We start from the raw sequence: 13185 nt of genomic DNA, 5'->3' as shown, positions 1-13185 counted from the left end.
AAAAATGTGCACCTATGATTGGTGTAGAAATCGGTAATCTGACTCATGGATGACAGGTATCGGAATCAGTTGCATAATTTCCTGATCGGAACACCCCAATTAAAAACCATGGCAGACTTTGAGATGGTGAAACAAAGTCTAAATGACAAAACCCTCTAATAGATCAAAATACAAAATGGAAAAACGGGCCACAGAGCTGAATTTGATTTTAACATATAATTAGTCAGGTTTACGAGACTCAAGATTTTGGTAACAAAAAGAATTAAAGATACAGTAGCTTGTTAGCACCCACAATCAGCCAGACCATGGCCGCAATTCACAATCCATCCATCAAATGATCCATCTGTCATATAATAGCAAGCACAATATTGTGTTATTATAATTTTGGTCTTATTATACCTCTAATATACCCTATAACCAAATGTTGATGTTTGGCTAACATTAGTTCTAGTTTAACGATAATGTTCATTGCCAAGTGTTTTGTGGCATACATCTGTGTTATATAGCTACCCAAAACACAAACCCATCTGATATCAGGTTTCTCTTGTGCTTCTGTATCTCTTGAAAGAACTGTTCCGACAGGCTGGAGGGATGAAGAGGCTTTCTGCTTCTAATTGCTGACTAAATCCTTCCTTCCCTTCTGTCTAACAATCTTCACGCAGACCAGACATCTACTACATGCATACACATAAAGGCAACTTTCCTTTTTATTGTTGTGAAGTTTCCATAAGGAAAGTAACTTTCTTCATCAACAACAAATATGACGATCAGAACAGTCCGTCCTGATCGAGCAACACATTTTCATCGTCTGCATTGTCTCAAAAAGGTGAGTGTTTATTATCATTCATCTTGCTAATTGTATACTGCCTATTTATTTACAGTAGTCCTTATAATGTTGTTCTTAAAGCTATCAGCGTTTTTATTTCATTATTTTTTTTAAATTATTTCCCAAATTACAATTAAACTACAAAACAAAAAAATAGCTTGATAGTGAATAAAATAATTAAATGATTAGCCTGCATTGTATTTAGCCAGAACTCAGATAAGAGATCTCTTTTCCTCTGAGAAACATGTCTGTGCTCTGATTTGTTGCCATTATATGAATCTCTTTGGCTGTCATTTGCAGTTGGATGCCGTCGTGGTGGACATGCAGGACCCAAAAAGTGGGCTTAAAGGCTCCGAACAGAAACTCAACATCACCACCATTCCGCATGTCATTGCTGGTAAGACACCAACCCTACAATCTGAAGCCAAAGCCTTTCAAACACCCCAAAATCTGGCATTGAATCCTCTGTTATGGTCTTTCCTTGCCAGTATTTACAATTCTACTCTCACACGATAAAATAAAAAGATGTTCAATAAACGCAATGACTTGAAAGAACTGTCATTGGGCAGCATATTGTCACACTCTTAATATAATTGCCTAAGTCTTCTTTTTCTTTTTTTGCAAAAAAATTCACTCTCCAGCTTGTAAAATATGCTATTTTTGAAATTAGTAAAGAAATAAAATAATAGAATATCAAAATTATTATCACAGAAAAAAAAGCCCATTCACAGGATAACGACAGCATGACCTCTTTCTATATCATATATTTTGCATTTATGTATCTATTGTTCATTGAATTGTTAAAGCTATTGCATCACTGAACTGTTCTTTTCAACAAGAACAATTGGGTTTACTACGACAATATAATACTATATGTAATCAACATCACCTTTCATGATTGCATTCTAACAAGCTGAGAGTGACCACAAGCTGCCACGGCTGTTTAAGCTCCTGCAACAGGCTAAAAATAAGGAAGCCCTCAAATTGGATAAGAATTGAGAACTACTTTGGAAGCCAAACTGGGATTTTAATCAGGTCAAAGGTCAGGGGACAAAAGGTCAACCTATCCACACGTCACATGGCCACGCATTGTTGTCCAAAAGGCTGGAGTCAGTATATCTCCTGTAGATAAAACTATTTCCACATGTAAGAGTACTAATGTATTATTGTGGCTTTCTATATTTTTCTATATTGCTGGATTCCAGATCAATCTACTAAGGCCAGCCTAAGTACTATACTGTGTGTATAATGTATACAGTACAAGTCAAATTAAGATAAATGATCTACAGCAATTATTAAACACATTTATTTGCACACATACACAGAGGTAAGATTGATGGTACCCTGCCATTAAGAAAACATAATAATAATCTAATGAAAATCTGGCTTTTTTTGTGATCCTATAGAATTATTGAAAATTTTACCTTAAACAAATATTTTTCTACGCAAGCTTTTGAGGCAATCACTGCAAATCTGTAACTTTATTTGCTTTGGTTTAGTGTTTTAGCTATTATTTATCTTGTCCCCAAACAGGTAAAGACATCATTGCATGGATTGCTAACAAGATGAAGTTGACTGTAGAAGGTACATGTAATATAAAGACTTCAATTTGGCAACAAGCCTGACATTTACAAAAGGGTGCTCTACCTTGCCTCAATAATTGTCAGCCTTCTGTCTGTCTTGTAGAAGCCCAGGCCTTTGGCACCATGTTAGTGGCCTACGGTTACATCTATGCCCTGCAGAACCACAAGAAACTGGTCATGTGCAATGACAGCAGCCTTTACCGCTTCCAGGTAGATAAACATCAAGATACTTGCATAAATTGCTCAAGTTCATAATTATTGCCAGTTGTCAAAAGGACACAAAAACTGTTTGAAGCTCAGTGAAGTGTGCGTGTGTGTGTGTGTGTGTGTGTGTGTGTGTGTGTGTGTGTGTGTGTGTGTGTGTGTGTGTGTGTGTGTGTGTGTGTGTGTGTGTGTGTGTGTGTGCGCGGGGCTGTGTGTGTGTGTGGGGGGGAGTGCGTGTGTGTGTGTGTGTGTGCAGAATGTGGGTGTAAATAAGTTACTCTTATAAATCAAAGCAGTAAAATAGAAGAACAGCATTTTATTACCCGACTCTGTTCAGCATCTATGTCACTACTGACACTGGCAGTATTGCCCTGCAGGCAAAAATGGATTGATAGTGAGGACAAGTCCACAATGAGCTTCTGCCAGCCTCACTTTTGCTGCTCCATTTACAAAATTTAAATGTGTTTTGGTTTATTAATGAGACAAAATACATACAGATAAGCTGGCTTTGTCAGTTATTACTAGCTAATTTAACAGAAAGCTGTTCAAACATATCCACATGCTCATGCTGGACCTGTTGTCAGTTCAGTAATATAGTTAGTTGGCAGTTTAAACAAAAAACACTTTATAATAACATTTGTTATTATTATTGTATGTTCTATGCAGCCCCTCTAGTCTAAATATGGATTCTGGTTGTTTTTTGTTAGTGGAATATGAGTTAAGCAGCTTTTATCCATCTTAGGGGGTGACCATTTTACCACTTGCTGTCGACTGAAGATGACATCACAGTTGCTCAGGTCTCGGGTAACAGCCAATCACAGCTCAGCTTTAGAAAACAGGTGAGCTGTGATTGGTCGTTGCCTGAGCAAATGTGATGTCAGCTTCAGTCGACAGCAAGTGGCAAAATGGCCGCCCCCTGAGATGGATCAAATAGCTGGATTTTGCTTCATAACTCCTATTCCACAAATGTAATATTAATCAGAATGTCATGTTTAGACTAGTGAGGTCACATATAACATATTATTGTCAAGAAATGTTTAAGGTTGACTTCCACTTTAAGCAAAATAGTTGAATCAGTCGCTCTAATTTGACCAGAGTGTATTTCAAGTACAGAGTGAGAGTACATGTTGGAAACAGCAAACTTACTTTTCAGAACAGCTAAGTCACACCCAGTGCATGTAAACTGCAACTTTACAAAGATGTGTCAAAAACTGGAGAAGAACTCTCTCTGTATTGTATGTTTTATCCAGATGAATGTGTGCAACTGTGCATGTCAACATACTGACTGAAAACGTTCTCATTTTATTTCCAATGTTGGAACCATTCTAGACTCCATACTTTTGGCCTACACAGAAATGGGTTGCAGATGACACTGACTACGGTGGGTGAACCAGCAACTGTATGTTGAAAGTATACAGCAGCTCAATGAGTAACCAAACTGAAACATATAAATCCCCATTTACTATTATTTAGCAAAATTTGTTCACCTATCTTATGTTACATATGTATCACTGGCATCGGGCTGAAACCTTGTACAGTATTTTTAGAATAATGCAAACAATTTTCGAAAATATTTTCTGTTCATTTTGTTGGTTTTAGCCATTTACCTGGCAAAGAGAAACATCCGCAAGAAAGGCATGTTGGAACCCTATGAACAGGTACAGAAAGCGACTTCATTGTCCTTACTTTGGTATAAAATAGTCTTAATTATGTCATTTTGTGAATTGAGTGTTTTCATGTGGTTAATATCTCAGTGCACTGCATTGAAATGAAAAAGTGGCCACTTCAATTTAAGGAGTATAATTGTGAGCACTTGTCACAAATGAGCTTGTCTGTTGTTCTTGACTTTGTTATTAATGTACTGGTTCACGACAGAAAGGTAACTTTGTAACTTGCTGCATCCATCTTCAAAACAGGCACATTACAACCGCCTGCATATGTGGCTGTTCCACAAATGGGACTTTATCGTGATGCAGGCCACCGAGCAGTACAAGTACGTGATTCCATTTTACAACTTAATTCACAATACACACAGTAGTTTGGTTCGATTTGTTCTAAGACAAATGTGAGTTTGATAGAGGAGGACAAATGATCAACATAAGTGTCCCCCATTTCTATTATGTGTGTTTAGGGCTGGTAGAGAGCGCAAGAAGCCAGATCGTGTTGTGTTCGATTGCCAGGAGAGAGCTTACTGGATTGTGAACAAGCCACCGGTCAGTGTCTATATGTATAGAAATCAAATATAAATGACATGCCATGATACGAAATGTATGCTTTGTACAAATGTGTTTTCATATGTATGTGTCCAGCGTCGTACTCATAGCGCCTTGGATATTGGTCCGGACCACCTGATTGATCCCAACACAGATGAGGTAACAGGTCAGTTTTCACTCACAAACAAACCATACATATTAATGTCAGCTGTTTTTTAAATATTTAATTATATTTTTTATGGCTTTCTTGCAACAGAGCAGAAACCCACATATACAGTAACTGGCGGCAATTAAAATGCATGGGGAAAAAACAAAATCTTCAAAAACATTGAATATATCATTTAATGTCTTATTTTGTGGAGCCGATCACGGACAGCATTAATTGAGCAGGCAAATTAAGACAATTGAGTACAATTGATGACCGATTTTGCATAAAATGCTAAATATTGGCCGATCCTGATCCAGCCGATCACATCCATGTAAAGTGAATTTTGAAGTGAATTTCAAATCGCAAGAGTCTGTTTCAAGCTTACAGTTATTTGAAAAATGAAACAAGACTTATTTTCCTCCATTATTGCTTTTGTTAGCGTGTCTCATTCTGACTGTGACTGTGTTAATGCACCTTCACACAAGTGACCCGAGAGCACTTAGAGTTTTTCTCCATAGGTTTGGCACATTTCTTACTGTAACAACTTCAAAGATCTTTCTCAATTACTTTGGCTCATCTGCATTCACTTAGTGCTTTTGCTAAAAGTAACTTGGATGATTTTGCACAACATCATGGATCATCTGCAAAAGCTCATATCTCTCCCAAAACAACTTACCTCAGTGTCAAAATAAAATTTCTATGTCTTCTTACTCAGTGCCCCCAAAATGCATGTTACCTTTGGCATTCTGTGAGCACCAGAAGTCAAAATCTTTAGATGTTTTCTTACAACAGCTAACAAAATACAATTATATATAAAACTGAGGGGGGGAAAGGATTTTACAAGAGCAGTATTCAAAGTTTGCGGTTTGACATACAGTCAAGGAAATTGCAACAGTTTTTATTCACACAAAGTTACTTACACATTAGAGTACAACAAAATAAAGTGTAAGCCCAATTCTGTATAGTTATGAAAAACTAAAAACGAATAACTAAAATTATATCTAGCGCACAGCGTAAATGAAGAACCAACTACTGTAACACTTTCACTACACAGTAAATTCTGTCGAGTAAATTTGACTCTCAAGTGGGACCAAATAGACTCAGTTTTAGAGTAATATTTACACTTGGAAGAGTGTAAAATAAAGAAGTGAAAAATAAATAAATAAAAGTCACTCAAGAGTTGAGGAACGAACTCACGACCTTCAGCTTGGGAGACAGCTGATCGACTACCTGAGCCACAGAGCTCCTGCTGTGTGCTAGTATATCACTCGTGTCAGCTGGAATCTTCATAACTTTGAGACCAAAAACATCTTGGAGCTAAGAAAGCAGTAAAAGTAGAAGCTCAGGTGGTACTGCGGCCGTCTCCCAACCTAGGACCAACCAAGGTTCATCATTCCTTGAGTGACTTTTTTATTTTATTTAAAATTTTAAATTCTTTATTTTACTCTCTTCCAAGAGTCCATTTGTCTCAACCATCCTCTACACTGATCCCCTGTAATATGCTGGATTAATTTTGACAATTGAACAGATGATTTTGCAGATTATGATTTACACATTGAAATCCCGCTGATATGTTTTGGAGAGGACGGCCATTAGACTGAAAAACAACTAATCCAGTTTGATCAGCAAGATCTATTCATTTGGAAAATGTGTTAAATGTGGGCACATTGTGCTAACTGTAGGCTAAATGTACACAACCATTTGCACAGATCCACTGAGGAAATTGAGATATGTATAGACATTGGCAATTTGATGAAAGCAATGAGGAATGCCATTCAGTTGGCACCAATTGCAAGGTGGTTTTGGGTTTTGTCCATGGTATTTTGAAAATGTCATCTCAGTTTCAAGAAATGTGTCAAACCTATGGAGAAAAACTGTAACTGAAACCAGTGAGCCTAATGTGTGGGTGGTTTTTTTTTTGTATTACCGGTAGATGGTCGCTACACCTTTTCGGCTCACACTAATTCATTGACTTTGCTTTGTCGCTCTCTTTTCTTTCAGGTTTCCTTTCAAAATCATGATGAGTGTGACAATTTTCTAGTCATGTAAATTCCTGTCTATGTACAATACCAGATGACATAGGAAAATGCATTCAATAGTGTTACAAATCATTTTTCTTGAATTTTCTAGAAATGACAGTAGTTTAGCTCATGATCCCCAAATGTGTTTGTTTTTGCTCAACACCCTTGTGTTTTGTCACTTAGTTGTCTGTGGACCAATTCAAATTCAAATCAAGTTTTTGCTTTGTTATACAACATGTATTTTTTTCTTTCAGAAAATCACATTTGACCAGTACAGACGCATGGTAAGTATTAAGCGGTGGGTTTTTACATTGTTTTCTTAAACAATGCTGTTATATTCTGTCTTAAGAGATCATTAAAGGCAAGCGCTTGTTTTCAGTGATGTCAAGAGAACTTGGGACAGAAACAAAACAATAGACCAAATGTTTTTACAAAGAGATTCAAAAGTTAAAATAATGATTATGTTACAATTTTGTGTTGAATTTGAGTGTCTGTTGTATTGAGTATTGCTGAGGTTTTGTGTCTGCAAATGACATGTTGTCTTTTATTCAAGAACATGTTCTATCAACAAGCCATCATGAGATCAAAAGTCAAATCGAGTGTGTCACTTGGAGCGTAAGTACTTGCAAACTTAATAATATTGGAAGGTTTTCCTTTTAATGATCCCATTGCTAGTTTTTATTCCATACCAATGTATACTAATATCAGGAGACTGATTAGTTTAGCATTAAGTACAAAATGGCACCAGAATGTATGAGACCATGATCCATTTCGAAACATCTCTATACAATTTATATGTGCAATTGACTTGCCTCTTACTAATTGTGTCTCAACAGACTAGTCAAGTACATCACAACCTACAAAAACCATGATCCCTTTCTGGCACCCTGCCACCCCAGCAACCCCTGGCAGACAAACAACGACTCGTACTGGAGTCTCAATATGAGAAGGTGAGAGAATCACTGCAGATCCTGTGTAACACATACATACTACATTAAGTAAAAAAAAAAAAATAGCATGGCATAGTTCCTCTGCTGCTGAGATTAGCGTGGATGTAAGAAAAAGTTTATTGTCAACAGGGTTGACGTCCCGACAAAAATGCGAGTCGAGCGTTGGTCCTTCAGCTTGTTTGAGTTACTGACTGATCTGCGAGGCAGGGACGACTTCAAGATCTTCCTCAAGAAGGAGTTTAGCGGTATGTTATTTAATTGTCTTTATTATTACTTTCCTACTGAGAATTTTCCAGTTGATTAATGACTGTGTCCTTTGTAGGGAGCCCTTTTGCTAACATTTTAATACGTGTACTTGTAATTCTGCTAATTCTAGGGGAGAATTTAGCGTTCTGGGAAGCAGCTGAGGAGCTAAAGTGGGGAACTGCAGCTTCCATGACAACTAAAGCTGAGACCATCTTCAAGTAAGACAAAAAATACATTTTGGAAGTTAAGTTGGAGCACAGTTTAATAGTCACATGCCAAGCAAAAAAAAAAGAAGCCTTTGATCTGATAGAGTTTTCAAATTGCATAACAGCAGAGTGTTTGTTAATATTACAGCAATTCAATGGTTTAGACACAATGTGAGACACAGCCATTTTAAATCCATTCAACCCTATAAAGCCAAACGTATCATAAATACAAGACATTTTGAGCCCTCTATTTCATGAGTATAATATTTTTTGATGCATTGCGCGGATAATCCTTTAGAGGGCAGTATCACCCAGCTGATGGCTTTTCCAGCAACCTTGCAAGCTCGCCCCTATTGACCTTTTGCACGTGACGTCACATCCCTCATGGGAACGCCCCCTCCGGGTCGCTGGACGGCAAAAGAGCCACTTACCTGTATTGTAACCATTGAATCTCATACAGCGCAAAGTCCTTTATCTAATTGATTAGCTTATAAAATGGTCATTATCTTGCTGTACAGTCGGTTGTACAGACAGACAAAGGAGTAAATCAAATGTTGCTTTTTATCGCATACCTACTAATGAAGACAAAAGACGTCGCTTGATAGCAGCAATCAACAGAGAGGACTGGCAGCCCACAAAGTATTCACGGATTTGCAGCGATCATTTTTTGCGAAGTTAGTAGATAAATGTTCATACCTTTTACTAGTAAACGTACACTCTAACAAAGATTGTAACAGAGGTGTCGAATTGCGTGTTTCAAATCACATTAACAAGCCAGATAGTTAGCGTCCACTCCAACTGCACAAACACATAGCTTAGTTTTAAAATGCACCTTCTTCAAAACTATTAAGTGCATTTAACTGTTTAATAATGGGGGATTTCGTCTTTGTGCTTGGAGTTTTTCACTCTGGAGCCGGCCGGAATCATATTCATGAAATGACTGCATAGCTTGCCACTACGATGTTAGTAAACAGTAAACAGCATGCTAGTAAACATAGTAACATAACATCATCACAGCATTTCAATATAGAACAGACTATGTAAAAATAAGTCAGTTAGCATGATAAACAAGTTTTACCTTTGCATTACGAGGTATATTGTCCCCCGGTGTGAGCATAGCAGCTCGTCCCAGAAACTCAGCCAGCGACAAGCTTTTGAATCAGCCCCGGTGTAAGGAGAAGAGACGGCATTGCCTACATAATGATATAGGTCGTGTGCTGTGAATTTCAGCAAAGTCGGCGATTTGATTAACTTGGTAAAAACAGCAGGCAACAGAAGGTAAGGGGCTGGTTTCAAACTAGCGATCTCCAATTTAAGTAAATATCGCGCTCTATATGAGTCCCGACTAAATGTGCAACTTCGACTGACAGGCGGACTTCGGTTGAAGTAATGGATTTCATGACTCTATGGGCAATAATAACTTTTTATTTGTAAAATAACAGTCACTAAGTCGCTCCGGGTCACGTCCACTTCCATTCAACAATCATTTCTTTCCGCCGTCCGTCATAGGGCAGTCACGTGATCACGTGACGTCGGTGCAAATGGTCAATAAACGAAGTGTGCATCTCGACTGCATGATGCATTATGGGTAACGGCGTGGTGCATTGTGGGTAGGCTAAACTACCATACGGTCATTGATAATGAATTGGATCCAATGGAATGAGCTCTGATTTCTAACATTTCAACTGCTGAAAAGTTGCTGTTTTTTATTTAATGTATTTTAAACATGCATAGCATGTGGTTTACTGCCTTGGGGGGTTGACTTGCAAGCTTTAAGGTGTACAGTTACCAAAGACTGTCACCAGTACCACTCTAATCTCCACCATTCAAATGACGGTTAGTTGGTAGCCTCGCTTTTTTTTTTTTACACGCATGCGCAAAAGTAATGCACACAAAGGAGAGACACCTATACTTATTAATAGTGGGAAATGTTCTTTCAGATTTTTGGAAACACTAAAATGTTTGATTTGTCTGTTTATTATTAAATTTTTGACCGTTATAAATGTACGAATTTAAAGCATTGTAGCATTGTGACCGGATGTATCAAATATGACACAAATCAAAAGTCATATGTGGAAGTTGATTTTCAAATTATCATTATTATTTATTATTTATTATTTATTTTATTATTATTTTTCAAAAGGACCAATAAATACTCCATTTACAAAGAATCAGAATTTTCTGTCATATATTTCATGGTTCAGGCTTTTTAGGGTAAATGGAAAAGAAATGCATTCTGATATTGACACACCAAAAAGAAGAGTGCTGTTAATAATTATGGCAAATTTGAGTAATTTAAGATTCCAAGATTCAAACGCCCAACCTCAGAACTGTGAGGCAAATGTGTTAACCACTTATCTACAGTGTTGCCTCTCATGTGAATTCTACAAATTCAATATTACATTTTGTATTTTTCATCTGAGCCTGAAGTTGATATTGATTTAATAGGTCTGGCATTTTCTTCTTGTGCTAGCTAGCATAATGCCAATTCTGAAATGGGAAGACCTAATGACCCACGGATTCATCACTGAAGTGTATTGATTTGGATTCTTCAGGACCTTTCTGGCCCCCGGCGCCCCCCGCTGGATCAACATTGATGGCAGGACGATGGGTCTGACTGTGAAAGGCCTGGACCATCCTCACCGCTATGTGCTGGAGGCTGCGCAGACACACGTCTTCTTGCTCATGAAAAAGGTGACCACATCGTTTGTGTCCATATGGATGAATGCAGATGTTTGACTTCTGACTCTCTCTTTTTTATTAAAGTGTTTTCCAAACCATTGTTCAATTGCACTGCACCTTCATGCAAATGTCAGAGCAGTGTGATGTTGCCATGCGTATTTTGAATCTTGCTCACAATTTATTCTTATTCGTTTGTTCGTTCATCCATCCTTCCATTCATTCATTCCCATTCTCCTTGTTGTGAACCTGAATACATGAAGTTGTATTGCAAATCAATGGAAAAAGATCCCCAATCATGCTGCTTTTTTGTAGAATAGTAACTGCCTAGCCACTCTTCCAATGTGCGGCCAATTTTTGCAACATATGCAATGCAATGGAATGCAGTAGTACACCACTGCAAACATCCATCCATCCATTATCTGAAGCGCTTATCCTCACTAGGGTCAACAACTTGACAACCAACACATTTACTTGCCAGTGTCAATCAGAACTGAGGATTTTTATCTTTGTAATGAGAATTTTGTATGTCCTTGATGTCATTAGATAATTTTTGTTCATTTACTAAATTAAACCTTGGCCATTTATTGCATGCACCATCTTTTATCCAGGACACTTTCTTCCGTTACCTGAAGTCGCCGGTGTACAAGGACATTCAGAAGAAGGCATTAAACCCGGAGCCTCATAATTTCAGGTTAGTGAAAGGAATAACCACTACCTATAGCATTAAAACAATATACTTAATTTAAATCGTGGCATCTCTTACCATACAGTTGAACAGCTCTTATGGAGAAAAGAAGCTTTATGAAGCACTTGATATTTTTTCTCTCCTCTAGATTGCACTCTTGGTTTAAAGATGCGATAGAAATGTAAACGCTTTCCATTGTACTCACCCTAACTTTAAACCAAGAGCACCACCTAGAGGAGTAAAATAGTATCATAAGTGCTTCATGAGGCTATATTTTATTGTCAAAACAAATGAAGGTGAATATTATTTAGTCAGTTACATTTGGTAAAAGTAATCCTGTTTCCATTTCAATGTAGCCAAGCCCAGTTAGAGCAAAACGCTCAAAACCGAAGCTCAGGTATCCATCCCATCATCCTTTGGAAGCAAGAAGAAGAGGAAAACGCGAAGGCTGCTGCTGCCTCTGCCCCCGTTGATGTCAAGGCCATGATGAGTAAAATTGACAGAAAGAAATAATGACTAAATGTATATGTCGGCAAATGGTGCACTGCTACATGAATCATTTCTATTCTGAAATAATGGCAGAACATTTTTGTAATGCACGAGCTTGCCTATTTACGTGAACCTGTAAATTCAGCAGCAATTAATTCATTTGGTGTTGCTCAATTTAATATATTTTATACTACAAAATATATAGGTAATCCCCAAATTATTCAAAACCTGGCAAAATGTTTGCTTAACATAATGTTTTGTTTGGAGAATAATATTTAAAATGGAAGTAGCATATATAAGTGGCAAAAGACTAAGACGGTAAAAAAAAAAAAATCGGATTTATTTATCAGGTTTTACACCCACCCCCCTTCCCTTCTCCCAAAAATGCATCCATTATCTGTACTGCTTATCAATATGCTTACTGAAATACTCATTACAATTGTGTCCAGTGTCAATAGTTGTGTTTAACTTGTGCTGGTAGACACTATACTATGTTGGGACACTGTGAGAATTGTATCAAACTGTTATTAATTGTCTGTGTGTCTGGAAGCTGTAAGATATAATACGTGTTCTTGATAGTGCAATAGTTTTAGTCAAATTGCACTTGACAGCAATATGTTATGTTCAGTTTAGCGGTTCCGATGTACCAGAAATGTAAATTATTATTTTTTAAACTCTTAATTGATCTCTTTCTGCAATGAGTAAAAAATACCCCTGTCCAATATATATTTGTGTAAATATGTTATAAACACCAACATTAAAGATATATTACATTTAATATATTCAAGCCATGGCTTCTACCAGTCAGCCCTTCTTGATGTGATTGCTGTAACCTGTTGTAATGTGTCAGAAAGAAAAAAATAAAACCAAAAACAAAATATTTGGTGCCAATTTTATTTATTATACTATCGTAATACCACATTTTGCTATGG

General features: G+C 37.2%; 1 protein-coding gene across 1 annotated transcript; it reads left to right on the top strand.

The window, feature by feature from the left end:
* Positions 1 to 577: 577 nt before the first annotated feature.
* Positions 578 to 13131, top strand: rgs9a (regulator of G protein signaling 9a). Its single transcript, XM_086070355.1, has 17 exons — positions 578 to 826; positions 1127 to 1223; positions 2360 to 2410; positions 2513 to 2619; positions 3943 to 3994; positions 4213 to 4271; positions 4530 to 4606; positions 4745 to 4826; positions 4923 to 4985; positions 7250 to 7279; positions 7549 to 7610; positions 7832 to 7945; positions 8075 to 8190; positions 8322 to 8409; positions 10953 to 11091; positions 11688 to 11770; positions 12121 to 13131. The coding sequence occupies exons 1-17, from the start codon at positions 761 to 763 to the stop codon at positions 12275 to 12277; spliced, it is 1443 nt and encodes a 480-aa protein (XP_085926481.1). The 5' UTR covers positions 578 to 760; the 3' UTR covers positions 12278 to 13131.
* The last annotated feature ends 54 nt before the right edge of the window (positions 13132 to 13185 follow it).

The sequence above is a fragment of the Leptonotus elevatus genome, chromosome 1, assembly GCF_054856555.1.
Source record: "Leptonotus elevatus isolate MCC_2025b chromosome 1, RoL_Lele_1.0, whole genome shotgun sequence".
Classification (NCBI taxonomy): Eukaryota; Metazoa; Chordata; class Actinopteri; order Syngnathiformes; family Syngnathidae; genus Leptonotus; species Leptonotus elevatus.
This window is presented reverse-complemented; position numbering and strand designations above follow the sequence as displayed.

What these genes read in the sequence shown, in the direction of transcription:
- rgs9a (XM_086070355.1), top strand. Translation starts at nt 761, where the DNA reads ATGACGATCAGAACAGTCCGTCCTGATCGAGCAACACATTTTCATCGT. An exon ending in CAGGCCACCGAGCAGTACAA is followed by an intron (nt 4,607 to 4,744) that starts GTACGTGATTCC and finishes ATGTGTGTTTAG; the next exon opens with GGCTGGTAGAGAGCGCAAGA. An exon ending in TTGATCCCAACACAGATGAG is followed by an intron (nt 4,986 to 7,249) that starts GTAACAGGTCAG and finishes TTTTTCTTTCAG; the next exon opens with AAAATCACATTTGACCAGTA.